Here is a 20,262-nt window from a genome sequence, read left to right on the forward strand (position 1 = left end):
AAAATACAATTGCATGTTTAGAATTCGTCATGTACCGATGTATTTTGTCAAAGAAATAATTTATTTTAAAGTGACGGCAATACCTTTCCCCGATGACGATTTTCTAGAAAATCTTTTTCTTCAAATCTTTGCTCCCACTGAATCGGATTTTCACAAACATATCCAAATTGTAATTTATCTCCAGATTGGCGTTCTAGGAAAATGTCCCTGAAATTTTTAGTTTCCCAATTTAAATACAAAAACATTGTGAAGGCATCGTATATCCATAAGTGTTAAATTATACGAAACTCGTATCTTCGTTACTGTTTATTCTTTTTAATGGAAAATAATCTAGTACGAGTGAACAATTCGAAAATATGTAAATACAAATTGTATTGACCATTGATATGAGTAGGTAGAGGACGGTAGAGGGGGGGGGGGGGGGGGCTTTTTTTGCCCTCATATAAAAAATATAGAACTTTTACTCCAAATATGGATTATCCTATATATATTATATATATTATAATAATAATAATAATAATAATAATTATATTATATATTATAACATATTATATATATAATATATTATCCTATATATGTATATAATGCACACTGTAACCTCTACGAGAAAGGTTCGAACTTTCAAATATATTCTAGCCTCTACGAGATAGGTTCTGATTTTCAAGATTCAAATACTACTTATAAGAGGTTCGAATCTCCGTAACATCGAAGTACAGTAAATTCTCCCGAATTGACCCTCAGCTTGGAAACAAAAAAGGACAATTTGGGAAGAGGAGATACGATTATTCGAGCCTTGGGTCTCGTTTTTATAGTTGTTGACAATCGATAACTATAAAAAAAACTAGCCGCAAGACTCGAATAATGATATCTCCTCTTCCCAAATTGATCATTCTTGTGTACAATCTGAGCGTTAATTAGGGCGAATTTATTGTAACTCCCAATGCAACGACAACGACTCCAGTTACGCCAATGAATTGTCGACTACAATAGATTAGCAGAATAATTCAATTGACTGATCATATTTATTTCGATTTTTCCAATTTCCAATCACGTTGCCTGAATAATTATATATTGTTTATTAATATACTATTCGCTACAAGGACATCGAATAAAAAGTTACTTCACATAAGTTACGTGTCAATGACATAATAATACCCACTCACTGAAAAAGTTCCTTTTTCATTGCCAATTCGTCAAGAATTTCGTCATCTGACTTTCTCTGAAGCTTGTCCCCTTCATCTGGAACATTTTTTGAGTTTGTTAGCATTAAATTGATTTGACACAACTTTTTCCAAACTTCGTTCAAACATTATTCGGGGCATATCCAATATCCCAACATAGGACAATTACGGTGATTTTTTTTAATATGTTATTGGAGGCATGTTTCTGAACAAGTTTTTTCTTAGACACAATTTGCGGAGAATCTTAGTTTCCGAGATATTCGTGATAAACTACTACTACTACTATTGCATTGAATTTTTCATGTACCTACACATCTGAGACAGTGTGTGCGTCGGCATGAAGTTGCTGATTTTCTGCTAGGATAGTAAATTTTTCCTAATAGTCCTTGTTAGAGACTAGCTTACATTGTCCTTGTAATATTTCTACAACGATTAATTTTGCAATCTCTATTCGTACAATTTATTCGAAGAAATAGGTATTAATTGTTATTCGAACAAAATATTTGTCTACAAAGAATTCATTCAAAACAATTCGATCCAAAACAATTCAATCCTGGTTCAAAGCGAAGAAATCCTACAGTAAACCTACCTAAAAATCAATAATTATTCTTTAAAATAACCTAAACAATTTCGATGAGACTTAATCGTATCCTATTGTCGTCGAAGTGATTAATAAAGAAGAAAATAGGGGTGTAGTCTGATCGTCAGACACATTTGTGCAAAGGTTTAAAAGAAAATTACATCGGCAATTTACCTGGACGATGATTTCGTATTCTTTTTCCAGGAGTTGCAACAATGAAAAGAAAAATGACAGATATCACAATAAAAATTTTGAACATGTTGTACTTGCTACAACTTTGTTATAGTTAGCAATGATGACTGTAAATGAAACGTATGTTACCAAGGACAGAAATCACTGACGAAGTTTGAATTTGAACTGATCGGTTGATCAGTGATGGTTTATCCGTAATGCTCCGATTACGCTGCTGAATCTGGAAAAGTGACAGTCACCGTACCTTCAATTAGGTATGCTTTCACCAATTCTAGTATGCCCGTTGTATTCCATTATCTGCTCATGTTGCTTCTGTTGTAGCAATTGGATGACCTACTAATAACTTTATTATGTTAGCCTTATATTTGTAGCACGCACGAACGCAGAAAAATAAAATCGATATAATCAGTAATTATTTGCAACACGATCCTCCCCTTCAATTTTCCAAATTGACTTTTGTTTAGACCATTCGATAAGCCACTCAAAGAAAAGCTCCTGAACCAATTTTTAAGCCCTTATCCCCACCACAAGGGTAGTTAAAATATGAATTAACAGATTATGTGCTATAAATAATTTATGTGCAAAAAATAAACCAACCCAGATAAAGCATTTGAGTAGCAGTAAAAGTTTTTTGTGAACATCTTGAAAACTACTAAATATCCGAAGCTAATATTTTATATTTGGGATCCTTTCCCCCACTCCTATACACTCCTCCAAATGCTATTTTGATCAACGTCAGGTCTCTTTTACAGCTAATATTTTTTCTAAGAATTGTAAGTAGACAGAATAAATATATTATATATAATTTTTGTATTGTTGTATTGTATTATTACCATTGCCTTCTCGTAAAAATAAAACAAGTGTAACAGAGTCATGGAAATTCAGCTCAATATGTTTATTCATGCAAGGCTTATTTAGAAGGGTATCATGGGTCCAAGTAAACCCAGACATGATCCGTATGATTGACCGAACCATGATTGTTGCGGGGATTAAGGGAACGAGTATTGAAACCCTAGTTGGGGAAAGAAAAATTGTAGGTACAGAGCAAATCGATGAACATTCATTTGATTCACGTGTAGGACAATCTTTATTACTTCATGTAATACTAAGTACAACATAGTTCTACAAATTGATATAATAATAATATCCTTATATTATTATAGTTTCAATCACTAAACTTTTAGTTGTATTTCTTGGGTGCGTGCGTGTATGCTTAAGTATTAGTTTCACATAATCATACAAATACGTACATATTTACGTACACTCAAACGCACACATACACACACACGCACACTTATTTATTCACTTACTTATACCGATTAATTCTTCCATGTCATATAAATAGAGTATTACATGCACGCGTATATTTGTGTACGCATGTATACTTAAACGATATTTCTACCCTTCGTAATAGGGTTTGCCCTTATATTTTACTTACCTTAACCGATAGTCGATATATTGCATATACTTGTGTATATGTATGTCTATATGTATATATATATATATATATATATATATATATATATATATATATATATATATATATTTATTTATATATACATATATACATATATGTATATCATCGAGATATTATAAATAATATTATACTTTATAAAAGCACTTTTTCTTGCCTATAATATCAACGTTAATTCTTCTAATGATCGCATTGTATCTCTTCTGTTTTTAAGGATTTTCTCGCAATGGTTTGTCTTAAGATAACAATATATAATGCGCTCTGTCTATAAAAAACGCCGTCCTTGGTTTCGGCAGCACATCTATAGGCAGAGGTATGTCGAATTTATTTGGCCAGCAGGACACTTCAAGCACTTTATTTTTAAATGCTGACATCGATAAATATCGGAGTTGTTTAAGAGAATAGAGAATCTATCCTATGATAATACGATCTCGTTCGTACAATCCAGACGCAAATAATCGGACACGGTCCGTCTTGGCTCACAATATAAGTCTAGTTTGTGTCTATCATTTATTTTGGTGACTGATCGTGGGAGAAAAAGTCACCTTCGTCTGAAAGCAAAGAGAAGGCCGCCTGTGCCGGTCAGTTTGACAACGTGACCAAGCGTGTTCATTGGCAGACCGTACCGTACGTACGGTATCGTCTCGTCTCGATTCGTTCTGTGTGTAACGTGTGTGCACATTTTCATAGCAATAATCGTACACCCATGCATCCATGACAATATTTCTTTGAATCAATATTCTTTGAGAATTCAGATTTTAACTGCAATCCAACCAACAACGAGTCGAATCAATAAATGTCAACGAAAAAACTGCGCGGTGTTCACGTGAGACCGTTCACGTGAGGCTGTTGGCTGACGAATGCCGGCTCTTGGTGGTCCTTTATCAAGGGCCCTTGCTTTCAAAGTTTGGGGGATAGCTTAATATTTAAGGGGTCGTGGTACATGTGAGCCGAACCCTGCGTCGAGCATCAGAAGTTGTTCACACATTTACTGACTCGATTTCGTTGACTCGATCAGCATTGATTAACCTTGACAGCGCATTCAGTTCAATTTATTTTAACGCTTCGCAGAAACTGAAAACTATCCTTGATTGTGCGAAAAGGTAATTACAACTCTAAGACGGAGGAGGATAAAATGGCTGTTAAATGTGTACAACGGATGAAAAGACACGCCGAATAAGTTTCAGACGAAACGAACAACTCTGATAGAATGAGGAGTGGTAATTCATAGTTCGATTACAAGTCTGTCATAGTATGTAGATACGTATAGATACGTTTGCAGAAGTAACAAGTAAAAGTGCCTCCATAGTGCAATACATCGTGCAGCGTTCTAAAGAAGAGGTTCCCTTGAAACATAAATTAATAATCCAAGTAAGGAGCTAAACATTCGAGTTAACTTAGAAAAAAAAAATTAGTCAGCTTGTAATTATACTTTTCTATACCGTGCGATTGTGAATGTAACGTCGATTTCCTTTATATACGTTATAAATGTACTTGGCACTTGGTTGTAGAAAAATATTATCTCTTGATGTTGCGTATACCCAATAAAAATACATTGAACTAAATGTTGACAATCAATTTATCAATAAAATCTCAATCCTGCAACTGAATTAAAGAAACATTATTGCCAATGTACGATGCTTACCATGAATGAAACTTGTGTAATGTGCAGAGGTTACACCCATTGAGAGATTCTTGATTAGAGTGTTAAGGAAACTTGTTACGCGTTAAGTGTGAGTTAACACTTTGACTGCGAACAGTGCCTAAATCTACCTGACCGTATATGTACACGGTTACGTGTTTCGTTTGTGGCCATTCCACAGATAAAATGTTAAATGTGCCATGACAATTCATCGAAAACTGGCACCAAATGTGAACAGAACGTTCGCGTGATCGGTGCTGCGGTGGCAACTGAGTGATTGTTAGACAACGATGCTCAGGAACGAATTTTAGGGAACCCTGATGCAGAAGAAGCCTCGTGTAGAAGGGCCCGAAAATTGTGATTCTGCCCTAACCCGATCACTCGTCGCTCGCGCGCAGCTCTTTATATTTCGTGCCAATTCTCTGCGAACGTGCGAAGGTCGCGCACTTAGATTCTTGAAATTGTCCCTCCATATGCAACTTCTCTTAACAATAGAAATTTCCTTCGCGTCTCGCTGCATATATGTATATGTAGCTGTTTCGCGGTAATTGTTTCTTCTAAATGTATTTTACGTATACACGCGAATACCAATATTTAAATGTGCGGGGTCTTGGAAGACTATCGAATCTTTGACTACTCTTCCTCGTCACAATCTTCCACATCTTCGTAGGGAATCATAGGGAAATCATATAAGAAGAAAACGAATCGATTCGATCGAACAACTTCACCAGACTTGTACCCCTATTATTATACGCCTATGTATTATATATAAAATAAAGTATCGTCTTTGAATTTGTTGCTCGATTACGCGAACACCGGTCGACGGATCAACTCGAAACCTTGCAGGTAGTCAAGTATAGGCAAAATCATGCGCTCCGAATTTCAGTCGTGTTTTCAAGGGGAACCCGAAACGTCGCGTCTTCAATTACATGGTTACTCTCCCCTCGGCTAATTGCTAGAGGCAAAGGCAGCGTAATCAAAAAAGAGCCACAACCGTCATTCGTCTCCTACTTCGTTTATGTTTCGTACACGTGAAGGCAGGCGGGAATGGCGGGATAGTCTTTTGTTGTAGATCGAACAACCAAATTATTATTAATCATCGCTCTCTGAACGTATGAAGTAAAGTAATAAGACTGGCATTGTATTTTATACCTGGGACAAAGTGACAGTTATTTGAAAAATCCTGGTAAAACGAATCGGTAAGAAAAACACATGTTTTTATATTAGATCGTGTTATAAATAACTTCCGTTTTATTATCAGACATTTATTTTGTTTTCTTTTTTCTTTTATTTTTATTTTACTTACTTTGAACCCTTATCTACTTAGTGAAAGCAAAAACTCGTTTGTCCAGGTGACTCATAGTAAGTAGATACGAACAATTGATTCTACCTAGCTGCATGGAAAGTTATTTATGACTGAACCTAATAATTCAAGTTGACGTATTAACATCGCACGATTAAAAGATTTCAATTTTTATAAATAACAATAACTCTTGCGACTAACCCAAGCAATAACAAGATTATGAGCAACGAAAACAAAATTTCAAACATGCATAATTTATTACTTATAAGTAGACTGCGAATTTTATGCATTTCTGACAAGTATGATTAGGTGAAATACAGAAACAATAACAAAATTTAAAGAACTTCAAAACACTGTTGTATTATTTTGAACCCCTTAAAATTATTAAGAAACAAAATAAATGTCTATACAGCTTCTGTAGGTTACAATTAGTGCGAACAATTTTGATTTTGCATTAAAAGTGCACAGTCTACTTATAAGTGAAGATATTTGAATTGAAATAATAATTGCTACGCGACGATTCTTGGCATATTGATTACAACAGTCATGGTCCCCGTTTTATTAGATTGGGAGAAAATCAATGTTGGCTTTTAAACTTTCTGTCGAGCTTTCTTTGTTTTTCTTAGCTGACTTAGGTGGCCAATAACAGTTGGGTGACTCTCGCCCACCTTCTGAACTGTTTTGCCTCGATTAGCTTCAGCCAATACCTTTAATTGGTCATTGTAAACGACAATAAAATGTCCGCGGCCTCCTTTACCTTTGAAGCCTTTATCTCTGCTTCGAAATTTGTTGAACCAACGTGGCATCGTACATTCATTCACAGTATCTTGCTCAAAACGCATCGTTAATATTACGAATAAATATTAATTTATACTCATATAAGAAAATTATACGAATTTTCTTCTTGTACAATGACCATCTTAAAATCAATAACCTAAAGAGTACACAAATAACCTAACCACCGCTCAGTGTCGCGATTCGAGGTACTAACTTGTCAAAACTCTCTGTTCATGTTTATTATGTTTATTACGTGCTTCATGCGTCTTTTTAACTTTATTGTAACAAATGAATGTACTTATTGATTTACATGCACCATGCTAAACGTAAACCTAACTTAAGTAATCAAGATAATGAACAGAATTAAAATTAAAACAATCAATCGTAAATTTGCCATTAGCTTGCCTAAAACTTATTTTAATAATATCGATTCATGCTAATCATAAATAAGAACTTGTAAGTCCTGTTTTAAGTAATTTAACTATTTAAAATGCTAATTAATTTGCATTGGTAAAACCGAGGAGTATGAGTGACAGAGAAACGTTAATATTCTTATCGTGTGCACATTACTTCACATGACGAACATCTACTTTTTACGAAATCAAGTTACGAGTCTTGTCCACCTAATTAACATTAACCGCGACACTGTGCACCGGTTTCATAACGAACAACTATATCCACTTACTCATATCATCACACATCTTGATAATGTGTATAGCAGAAATTAAGATGATTATGGAACACATTGTATATTATAACTTGAACGCATTGTCATTTCGAAGGCGATTTCCACGATCGTGCGTGCCCGTTGTTAGTTCTATCGACTTGAAATTTCTGAATATATATCCAGTAGACACACACATTTTAGCTAGCGTTGGTTTCTTAATTAGAACTCTGTATCCAGTCTCATTACTTTGTTTTTGACAGACCTCGTACTCTCAAAACACACTATGAGTAATGAAAATATTCGGGTACCTGGTTACATTCGACAAGATTTTTTACAAAAGAGACTAAACGCTCTTCGCTAAAAACGAATGAAATATAAACTGTGCTGCCTGTATGAATGAATTCATTACATTTGTATCAATATTATATGATTTAATACCTGACCTTCGCGCAAATTGTAGAAAAATATTCGCACACCGAAACAAAATACTTTAGCATTTTATACTTCTTTTGACAGGATTTTATTACTTTGTAGTATAAGCTTTTTGATTTACAGCATGCCTCGAAAACCGAGACGTACACAATATTATTTACGTTTTCAAATATTCTAGACTTGTACATTGTTATTCCTTTTATAGTCTCTTTTGTGATTCCTTATTTGTAAGTCTCACGATAATAACTCTCAACATTTTGTGGTTCAATTTTCACCTCATAGCCATTGTCAACGAATATAATTTGTCTAGTAATTCGTTATACTAGTTTATCTTTCATGTAAACTGTATTTTCTTAAAGATGCCATTGTTTCCCTGCTTCTTCTTCCAGCAAATGCAGAAATTTGTTATTTACCACGAGGATCCGCAGTGCGATAACAAGCATGCATTGATGAAATCAATGTTATACTTTGGTCAACCATAACAGGTGACTTTTCGAAAGAAGAAAAATGGAAATTGTGTTTACAAACGATGAAGATACATATCAATTTATAATTTATTATTATATTTATTGTTATATTATTATTACACCGGCAGGTTTCCGAATATTTTAGCTACTCGTCGCATGCGTCAATCTTTCTGCGAATGTTCTCACACAACGTCCTCGAAGAACATTGATTGTGTGCAAGAAGAATATTGTTTCTCAGATCAGTATATAGATATCAGTATATATCCTGGCGTAAACATAACAGCTTATGCGACGTAACAGAACCTTGGACAGGAAGTCAACAAATGAATGCAAAGTTCTGACTTGTGCAGACAAGATAATTCTACATTTTAACGCCTTCACTCTGTTAACAACACGATTCATATTATTGATTGTACTTTATCATAATTCGATTTTATAATATGTACAGCTTGTCACAAAATTATCTATCAGGACTATCATAATGTCATTCTGTATCCTCGGTTTGGTAAAGATTGACATTTGTAACTTGCCGGAAAGTACATCTTGATCTTAAAGCTTTGGGGTCGCAAATCGAAAATTTCTTTTGTGTTTATATAAATTATGTTGTTTATTTACAGAAATTTATGTAAATGTAAATTTTGCAAAGTTGGTCCGATGCATTAAAAGAAAATTTGCTGACCTTAGTCTTGAGTTCGTAAGGTCGAGGTGAATTTTTCGGCAAGTTACTTATGTCAACATAATTTAGTGACACCCTGTATATAGCATAGATTATGGAAACAGCTTAAACTATACAGTGGTACATAAAACCAAAACAGCACCAGCACTGTATTCGGTGCAAAAGAGGTGTTCACGACTGCTATTAACGATTAATTATTCGCTGTTAAACATCGAATGATACATGGTAGCGGTTAATTATGTACGTGCCGATGTTGAAATCGAAACATTCGACATCCGGTGGTTCAGTATCTCATTATTTTCGTTAGGTGTTTGCACGGATTTACCTGACAAATATTCTTCTTAACCCGCATACTTTTGCATAGTGCGTAATCAGTTTCCTATCTTCGTGTATTATTTGTGTTTTATTATTGTTTGTTTTATTAATTTTACTTAGCCTTGTACCACACGGACACTACAAAGATCTCATAACATTTTATAGCTTTAGTATCAGAGTATTTCTTGTTTCTTTATCAAAATTATGAACCCCCACAAGTTGCCACGCGAACGCTAAACTCTTACGAGTCTAAATTCCTTCGACAACCGCAGTTTCGTATACATTTTTTAGCGGGACAAGTGCATAGTCCTCGCGCGGCAAGAAGACATCTCTGTGTTTGCATTCCACCCACTTATTAGCTACGGCAATAGGCGGCTAGTAAGAGGGGGAGATATGTAAACACAAAGGTGCCTTCTTATCGCGTGAGGACTATACCTAGTCCTTCCCACCGAAATTCGAATTGATCCTCGATCGAAAGGTTTGATAATTTATCGTCTTCGTGTAGGACAGAATTGGGCAAAATTCAGATCACTGATAAGAAATATATAAAGAGTAACGAATAAAATTTTATTCGACACTATCGAACAAACATATACTCGGATACAAATTTATCTAGACAACGATTTATCCAATTAAGACTTTACTCGTTTCAGAATTTCTTTAAGGTTTTATTCGAACAAGAGTTCTTTCGAACTGGAGAAAGTGTGTATATGTGTTCTGCGATCAGAATTTATTCTTACAGGAAATCACATCCGGTGTTGATAGAATATAAAGTATCTTTTCCATAGATTATTGATTCATTTTGTTAAATTAATTAATTTGTTTAATTAATTAACTTCTTTTCAAATGTTGTGTCAGAGAATTTGTTACTTTTTGGTATATTGATTATTGTGCATAAATGTTGTTCGTGTTGTCGTTGCCGAGAAAAACAAGATGTAAACACACACACAATATTATCAGCAGATTACTGATATGGAATGTATGTCCATAACGGAATGCATTGGTATAAATATATTCTTAAAAAATTACGTAAAAACACAAACAGTCAACGCATCATTACTCGAGTAATTTTACAATCTCGATTCGTACAATTTGTTCAAATAAAGAATAAAGAATTATTCAAATAGGTAGATTAATTGATAGGTAGCAAATGGTTTTCAATGATCGCGCGAGACGAATGCACGGTCATTTTGACTCGTAATGATGTTTGCGTTGGAAAGTATATTATCGCTCGCAGGTCAAAATGACACTACGCATTCGACGTACAAGGTTTAAAAAAAAGATTAAAATGATTCCAAATATTTGCAATACAATTTTTGCAAGAAGCTCAGCCGTTCGAGTGTTAAAGAATATATAACATTTAAAAGCTGTGATGATTTGTTTAATTTTCTTTTAAAAAATCTTGATTTGGTATTACCGTTACAGACATACAAGGTGTCCCAAAAATTTTGTAACTCCTTGAAAGAAAAATTAAAATCAGACCATGATTTAGTACGTCTATAATTATTTCTTCCTGCTATCTTTTATTGTTCCTTGTACTTCGAAGTGTACTCCAATGATATCGTAACTCATTTGAACGAAAAATTTACTCCTGACCGTCTTTTTCGCGTTTTAGCCCACTGTGCGCCATGTCGAACTCGCTGTTGTGCCAGCGCTCGCTAACTGTAATCGCTCTCTAATTAGTCCATGTTTTTTTGTTAATATATCGAGAACATTTTTCTTAAGGAATCGCCCTTTTCAAGGTGTTACGACATTTTTGAGACACCCTGTATACACCTTGAAATATACTGCCTAAATTTGTGTTACCTTTCTTAAAGGAGGTGATGCATAATAAATACTTCTTCATCAATTGAAAGGAGTTCAACTGATACTGACGTAAGTTGTTCGCTAACATACTATTTCAACATACTATTTCTCCGCGTATCACCGCCCTCGAATGAAAAATGAATCCGTTATTACTTCATATGTTCACTTAAATTTGCCAATGAAGAATTTACAAACCTATGCTTATAAAAGCATTTGTCTATCTTTTAATTATAGAAAATAGCACCGTTTCAGGAGGGAAACGTGAGACGTGTTTTGCTTCGAAATATATGTTATGCGTTCTTGTGTGTTTCAATTCCCTGACAACGAATATCATTATCCACTGTTCCTTTACCTTCAACTTCATCAGTAACTGTTGCACCGTTTGTTTCTGAAACCCAATGTATCTCGAGCATTTTCTTCTATTTGGTGGATATAACTATAGTAATACCTGTGAACAACTGCACGTTCTTCTACCTCTCCCTAAGCAAGCGCTTCTATCCCCATCATTTTACTGCGTGTCCGATCCGCAGTGAATCTTGTCTCAGCAGCGAACCGTCAGCCAATCAGGGCAAAGGAATTTCTGTCCTCGTCCTCGACTGCATAGCAAGCTGCGGCCCGAAAAACGTGCAGGAGTTCAGGTATTACTGTATAATAAAAGGTTGAATATGAAATGTGCTGATGCAGTGTGTCAGACGAATCATGGTAACCGATCGCACAATTATCAAAGGAACTTCAATTTTAGGAGTACTAAAACTATCAACTTCTACAATGCTCAAAAGCTCATGCTCTTACAGGGTGTCCTAAGAGTTACTCCAAATCGAGAATGGGGGGTTCCTGAAGTGATTTGAAGGAACTTCTTTTTTTTTATTGACGAAAAACAGAAGAAGAATAAATAATATAAAGCAAATCATCAATCAAATCCTATATATTCAAATTCTGAGTAATGGAAATCCAGAGTTGGGCCTGCGTGGTCCGCCGTTAAATTTTCGTAATCTGATTGATATTACTATCTCTTTAACATGTTTACGAATATCTCAGAAACTAAAGGCCGCGACGCTCTATCTTTAAAGTTGTTCAGAATGATGATCCTGACAACATATTTCAAGGTCAATGAAACCGTAGGTGGCTCCCTTATGCTGCACGTTTGCCTTTCGTGTATGTCATTAGTAGACCGCGACAAAGGAAACACACAACACTCGAGACATCAAAAGGCTTTAAGGACACTGCATCATCAGAATCATAAAAAAAAATGATTAAAGTTATTAACCGTTTGACTTCCAGAAAAGTTGAGCGCGTTACATTTCGACAGTCTGCGAGTGCACCGTCAGTTGTCCATGACATTTAAATGTCCTAGGACTTTTCTACATAAAATCTAAGCAGCATGATCGCGCTGCTTGGGACTCAAACGGTTAAGAATAAAAACAAATCTATATTCGATGTCCTGTTCCTGAGATTTTGATACTGCACAACCATCTGCAGTCTAATTATTAGTATATGTGAAGTGTGTCGTAAAGAAGTTTCCATAGCATCTTCTTAATAAGCACGTAACTAATTTTCATGTCCATATTATTGGTGTACCATTGCTCTTCGAGAAATACTAGGGTGTTCCAATTTACCTGCCCCCAGATTAAAAACGTATAGAAAAAGAAAAAGGTTTTGTATACATATAAACTGATGATTTATATCCTTTTTATTGTGTTCACCTCTCAACAAGTAAGATTCAAGCACAGGTATTAATTTATATATAAAACTTTTCTTTTTCTATACGTTTTTAATCCGGGGGGCATGGAAATTGGGACGGGCACGAAAACTAGTATAATACATCTCTACCCTAGTCGTCCTTTAAAATAAAGACACGGTTTATGCGAGCTATCGTACCCGTATAACAAGAAATACGTGTTAAAATAAACGCGCGATATGCCATATTAATTAATAAATCATAGATACTATTCATAAAATTCAATATATTATCAGTGACAAGGACAACTGGTGTTACGTTGTGATTTTAAAAGTGATTCTACAAGTACTATGCATTTATGCATCTCGCTTCGTGACCATTATTATTACAGTTGTTTTTTTCTTTAAAAAACAAAGTCTGTTCTCTTCGCTAATTTTCTCATGTAACATTTATCGCGAAATATTACTGCAAAATATAAATCTGTTTCTCATAAAAAACATATCATTCGATATATCTTTTTAATTGTTGCATGTTTATCGATTTTCAGGTTCTATACAAAACAGCTCTCGCGACAGACAAGGTGTTCAAGGTTTCTCATAAGAGAAAGATTAAATAGAAAAAGTTCTAGTATTTATAAACAGTTTGATTAACAGACATGGTAATTTTATTTGTCAATAAATGTCTGACATCTGATTGTTGAAGCCTCAGAGTTTGAATTAGGACTACCAATTCTTACTACACTAATTCTTACACTTAGAGAAATCTTACCAATATTACAATTTACAAGTACTCTGCTGATAAAATCAGGTCAGTTATGCCACAGATCTATATACTAAATACTATAATCAAACATGGTCGAAATCGTGAATTCCCGAGGTAGCGATTTAGGAGCGCATCGAAATCGCGAAAGTAAAGTCGATGTTGCGCGAGAAATAGGCGGTGTTTATTTGTGTATTTGTATCGTACAATACACGAGAAGTGAATAGTAAACTGTCATTATGCACTGTTCGTTCGCTTCACTAACAATTAGCCATTTAACGAATCCTCATCGCGAACGGTTTGTCATTACACAGCAGAGTTTTGAGCAGTACTTAGATAAATACGATTTTACCCAAGTAAAAGGATTCCCTAAAACCATCGTAGAGAAGGTAACCCAATCTTACTCGATAATTCCAACTATAAGGTAATTCTTTTTCTTCATTTTTACATGAACGAGGAGACAGATAATTGTTTCCTCTCTGAGGAAACTTTCTATTTCAATGACTTTGAAATATGTCATCAAGGTCATTATTCTCAACGATATTTTCTTGCGTTGTAACTAGTGTTACCGAGACTGTCCGAGGTTTCGTTTGGATTCTTTTGTTTCGGGCCTAAACCAGGTTTAACTCAGACCTAACTGAATAACATAATATATATAATAGTTCTCTTATTTCGGACTTGTTTAACCTATTGCTATACCATTTGATTCATAGTTACAATGATTAGAAAAAAATTCATATTTATTCTGTGTCTGCATTTACTTAAATGTTTAAATATTGATGACAAGAAATCAGAATTTTATTCAGATTAAGGAGAACGGAATAGCATTCATACTTAACAGGTTATTATTATAGAAATCTCCATCGCGTCAGTCCTCCAGACTTGTCAAAATATGGCAAGGTGTTAACATAAATCTGAGACGTCCCACGAGAGAACTGCATCGTCTGGATGACTACACGGGGTCGAAATAGCGGGAAGGTAATATTCGCTCAGGATGTATGTACTGTCATGGCCGTGGCAAGAATGCGAGAGAAGTGGAAGGGATATACTATTCCATGTACTTACACACTGAACTCTAGTTCGTTATTCGTCGCGGCAGAGTGTTACACACTCATGCGGACTGAATGATACGGCTCAGGAACCGGTTCTGCCGTTTCGCGAGACTTCAAGTGCTCACAGTCCAACAAACCTATGCTACCTTCAACGAGAACTGACACAAAATGTAAACAAAACGTGATCACTGCTGCGATTGCAACTGAGTACACAGCTATTAGACGACGATGCTCAGGGACGAATTTTAGAGGACCCTCGTCGAGGGCCCTTGCATGCAGAGTAGCCTCATGTAGGACCCGAACATTTTCATCGGCCCGGACCCGATCGTTGCTCGCGTGCAGCTGTTTATATTTTGTGCCAATTCTCGTTGAACGAAGTATGTACATATAGGCCAGGTCACCGTGGAGATTTACTCGGTATGAATTTGAAAGAACCGTCGCATTCCTCCATTAATGAAAATATAGGCGAATAATGTAGCAATAATATAATAGTTGTTTTTATTTCGACCGTGACCTAATCCTAACCCAGACCTAACTGAATGGAACATCGATAAACTTTTTTCGTAAATCCGAGGTACTAGGTCTGAGTTAATGCTGGGTTAGGTCTGGGAACGCAAAATACAGTCTAAAATATTCATTTTATAGGTTGTATGTGTGTGTGTGCTTTAATATATTAAATTCCTATTATATTAAATTCTTAATCTGATCGAGAATTTCTACCTCCCTCAAATTTTATGCGAATATCTCAAAAAAATAAAATGGAACGCGTATTACATGTATAAGGAAAAGCTGCTCAGAATGATCGTCTTCGGAACATATTCTAACTTAAACTGCATATTCACAATATTAATAAGAATAGTTGTGAATAGACAGTTGATTACCAGCAAGTTGTATAATAGGAGGCAAAAATAGTGAACGATTGTTAAATTTATCTCTATATTTTGTCTGCGTTTGTTTTTGTATAGTGGTTTCGCAAAGATACGATCGAGCCAATTATTGAGCTTTTTATTTACCCTAAGATAAGATGGAGTAAATATTTAGTCTAATTTTATTCCGGAACAAAAATATCTGTTTTGTAATTACAAAAATATGTATTTCGTAATGATACAGAATTACTTTAAATCGTCCGATGTGTTAAGTATTACTATCACTAACCAAACGAGCAAATTATTGCCACAGCGAATTTGGATATCTGTATCGAATCAGAATATTGTGCTGAGATTTTCCAAATGATAGGAATCATGTAATCATTCCTGGCATAACTCAGAACTTCTGTGCAGATTGATAGAAGAAAAAGATGCTTTGTCTCCATGTTCACGATTGTTTCACAACACCGTTTATGTCACAGCAATTCTGTACAGAGTGTCCCACACTACGAAGGTGCAATACAACTAAAAATACAATAATAAATAATAACTGAAACGAGATAATTCTTTAATAGTTACAAGCAGAGATTGAATAACAAAATGAGATATTAGCGCTTTTTTTAAAAATAGCAATAAGATGTAACGGTTATAGGCGAGTACGGGTTGAAAAATAAATCAAACGGCGAAAACGATTTTGTTTAAATATGTCATTATTTTAATGTCTCTTTCCCAAGACCACTCATATCTCCTAGTATGCAGACCGAGTATTCCTACTGTACACTACAGCCGAAATTATTATGCGTACTTGCATGTATGATCACGTGATCTTGACATGATCTTGATTTCTGAAATCTGTAAATTATTGTGAAACTTAATCTCAGCATGATTCTGCAGTTTAATGCCAAAAGAAGCCAAAGTGAGAATGCAAATTGAACATGTTTATCATAGATTTATTTTTAATGGATACACCAAAGCTAAAGTTTTGGAAGAAAGATCTACAATATATATGATAAATGATAATAATTAGAGTGCAGATTTAATGAATTTATGAAAAATTTAAAACGGTTGAAAAATTATAAGAATTTGAAAATGTCGACGTGTTATTCTGAAGTAATTAAAATCGTTCAAGAAAGTACAATATTTCTACTTGATTCCCACTTCATGCAATTAATGCAAAAAAGTTTTATTTTGCCCAAAGATCCGCAGCCTATTTACGATTATTTCAAAAACAGAAGCGAGATGTTGATAACAAACGTTATGAGTCGTTGAAGGTTCTGCAACTGGTTCATTCCATGGTTTTTAATCACTAGAGAGTGGGGGTTTTCAAATATTTCCTATTTTAATCAATTAAAAATTTTGAAAATAATGTAACAATATTTTTAAATTTCTTTAACGATTCCAGTGTTTTGTGTGTCTCCTACTTATCTTTATCATAAATGTATAAAATCACCAGTCTACTAATCACTGTAACAATCGGGTATACTGATGAAGATCATGAAACGATTCTGAAAAGAATACGTGGATTTGCTCCTTAAATTGTATGTATGTTTCTTGAATCTCTCTCAGCAGTCGCTCGTTTTCCTTTTAAAAAAATATTTGATATTTTGCTTAATAGATTCATCTATTAAATGAGAACTTCGATAAGTCAATTTGCATTTCTCGTAATATTTTCACTTGACTTCTATTTCAAGTGTATACAGAGTGTCTTACGAATATTACATATCGAATATGCGCACACTTTTGTTCCATGTACTCTAATAAAGTTCTTATTTCTACACTGGTAACCCCTTCTTTGGTGTTCCTTGTCTGGTCCGCTAATACTTTTAGCAAAAATACTATCTGCGGTCTTCTATCCTACTAACTATGCAGTTTTTCCCGTATATTCATTATTTTTCTCATTGTTTCGTTATTGATATCTGTTTCAAATACTTTACTTTGTTCTTCTTCGTTTCGTCCTAATATATACAAGATGTTAACAAGATTACACAGAGGATCCCAAAAGTTACTCAAAATCGGGAAATGGGGGGGTTCCTGAGGACATTTGAAGTAACTTTTTCCTTTAATGCAAATTTTCCTTCAGTGCTTTGTTTACGAGTTATTAATGAAAAACAGTGACCAATAAGAGGCGAGATCGGCTGACGCGAGATGATTGTTCCACTCCAATGAGTGGAACTGAGCTCGCCTCTCATTGGTCACTGTTTTCGTTAATAACTCGTAAACAAAGCCGCGGATTGCATTTGCGCTAAGAAAAAAGTAATTTCAAATGACCTGAGGAACTCTTTATTTCCCGATTTTGAGTAACTTTTTGGATGCCCTGTATATCGAGACCATCTTAACGTGATTCAATGACATAAGTATCTTGTCGCGGAATTGACCTTGGCTTTGAAAATTCAAGAGGTCAAAAATCACAATACTTTTTATTTATGTAAATGTAAACTTCGCAATCTTTTTTATTTTTGATCTTGAATTCTCAAGGTAAAGATCAATGTTGCGATATCCGAAGTTGTAAAATTGCGTTATATATGACATACAATTTTGTCACCCTTTACTTCGATAGAAATACAGCTACGTGTTCTGTTCCATTCGTAAAGTCATTTACAAATACTCTTCATCGTTCCGTTAATTCGGCTGATTGCAAGTATAATACAGGGTGTTCGGTAATACATCAAATTTAAGCTATGTTGTTTAATTTTTGATAGAATATTGGCCGTTTTGCAAAAATTGTGTATTAACAAAAATGAATTCGGTTATTCTATGTTCGCCTGCTTTGCGTAAGAAATTCTTCCCTGTTTCAGTGTTGTATAAAATAATGAAAATGAGAATTTGCACGAGGTTCCATAAGTCGAATCGATACAATGATTTTCATAAAAATGTTTAATGTACTGACGTCCTGACCCACCCTAAATAATAAGTACGGAAGACAAAAAGTTGGTGTATAAAATAATAAAAACGTGGGAAATTATACACTCTCTACAAAATTTAATGGAAACGAAATCTTAGGATCACAAGTGACACCAGTATATCAGTTAAGGGTTGACATTAATAACTCTTGGTTTTGGCAAATTTTTGGTTCGCCTGCTTAAAGATATTTTTAGTGATACATTTGAAATTCATTGAGATATACATAATACGGTGCAATTCAACTTGCATGTTTTTATGTTAGTCGCGATAGAAAAATTTTGATTTTTTTACTTAGATATCTGAATGAACAGTTGAAGTTCTTAATACACTATTGTACCATCGATTGTATGCAGCAACTTGTACACTCAGTCTCGACCGTTTTTCTGTACTTACCTTGATACGAGTGAGCTTGTCATTAGACAATACAGTCCAACAGACGAAAAGCGAATTAATATGCCAACGGTCAGCGATATGTTAACGCAGTCCAATTAATTGCTTGAAATTTAATGCTTATTTGTGAAAGATGACACACTGAAAAATGCTATCATGGACTTGCTAAACAACTGAAAGAAATTTTGACGGTCCGGATCTAATTTCGGAATAAAACTCATTACCATTTGCATACTATGTAGCCTATAATGACTAGACTGTGATTGAAACGCGATTAGTATCCGTTCTCTTAAGTCAATTTACAATTTAAAGAAGAATTCTCGCATGACATCCATGAAACCAATTTCTCTTATTTTTCAGAAATCAAAAGAATAACGTTTCAAAACTATACCACGAGAAATAAAAAAGATATTAATATTAGTTTAGGTACTATTAGATTATGCTCGAGGGGAATCAGGCCGGAAAACGTGGCGAGTGGAAGAAGAGACAGGGAGATAGAGAAATGGGTTTAAAAATTGAAAGGAAAAAGGGAGATAAAAAATAAACGTCCAATAAAAGGCGATAGAGAAAAGGAAAAAATATATGAAGATTTATGTTCAAATAGAAAGCAAAGAAGAGTATACCAAATAATAAATTCGATCAATCGAGAAAAGAAGATCAATATGGTTAGGATCACGTAACGTAGTATAACATAGTATTGTGCAGTCACTACACTGTAGTGTAACGTAGTAAAATACTATAATATAATACATATAATATAATACAATAGGATATAGGACAATATAATATAAGCTTTGAAATTTCAGATTTTAACGGGACCTTTCTTTAGTTCTCCTCAACACACTGTCCCCTGTTATATCTGTTAGTGACATATTAATTAGTTTAATGAAATAAATTAATAATGATTAATCAATACAATTGTATGTTTCCCAATAACGTACAGCGCTTTTCATTTCTCAACTTTATACCACCATATTCTGGTTTTGAACATTGGAAAATTCAAATTTTGTCCTTTTTCTTACTATGTAAGTATTTTATAACACGTATGGGAAACAATTTGTTTGAATTTGAAAAAATAACGAGGTTATAACTGTTTGAAATACG

At 34.4% G+C, this 20,262-nt stretch overlaps 1 protein-coding gene across 9 annotated transcripts in view; it reads right to left on the minus strand.

The window, feature by feature from the left end:
- The window catches only part of gw (trinucleotide repeat containing adaptor protein gawky), a 79,278-nt gene that overhangs the window by 1,886 nt on the left and 57,130 nt on the right, over nt 1-20,262 (minus strand). For 5 of the 9 annotated variants that reach the window (XM_076518661.1, XM_076518662.1, XM_076518663.1 and 2 more), the window contains 2 exons: nt 1,164-1,239; nt 84-207 (listed from right to left, as the gene is read on the minus strand). In XM_076518661.1, coding sequence (XP_076374776.1) covers nt 84-207; nt 1,164-1,239 — 200 coding nt within the window. Of the gene's footprint in view, nt 1-83; nt 208-1,159; nt 1,240-3,016; nt 12,121-20,262 lie in introns of those variants that run through there. The other 4 variants (XM_076518664.1, XR_013032667.1, XR_013032668.1 and 1 more) reach the window with 4 other exon arrangements.

Source organism: Megalopta genalis, chromosome 2 (assembly GCF_051020955.1).
Source record: "Megalopta genalis isolate 19385.01 chromosome 2, iyMegGena1_principal, whole genome shotgun sequence".
Classification (NCBI taxonomy): Eukaryota; Metazoa; Arthropoda; class Insecta; order Hymenoptera; family Halictidae; genus Megalopta; species Megalopta genalis.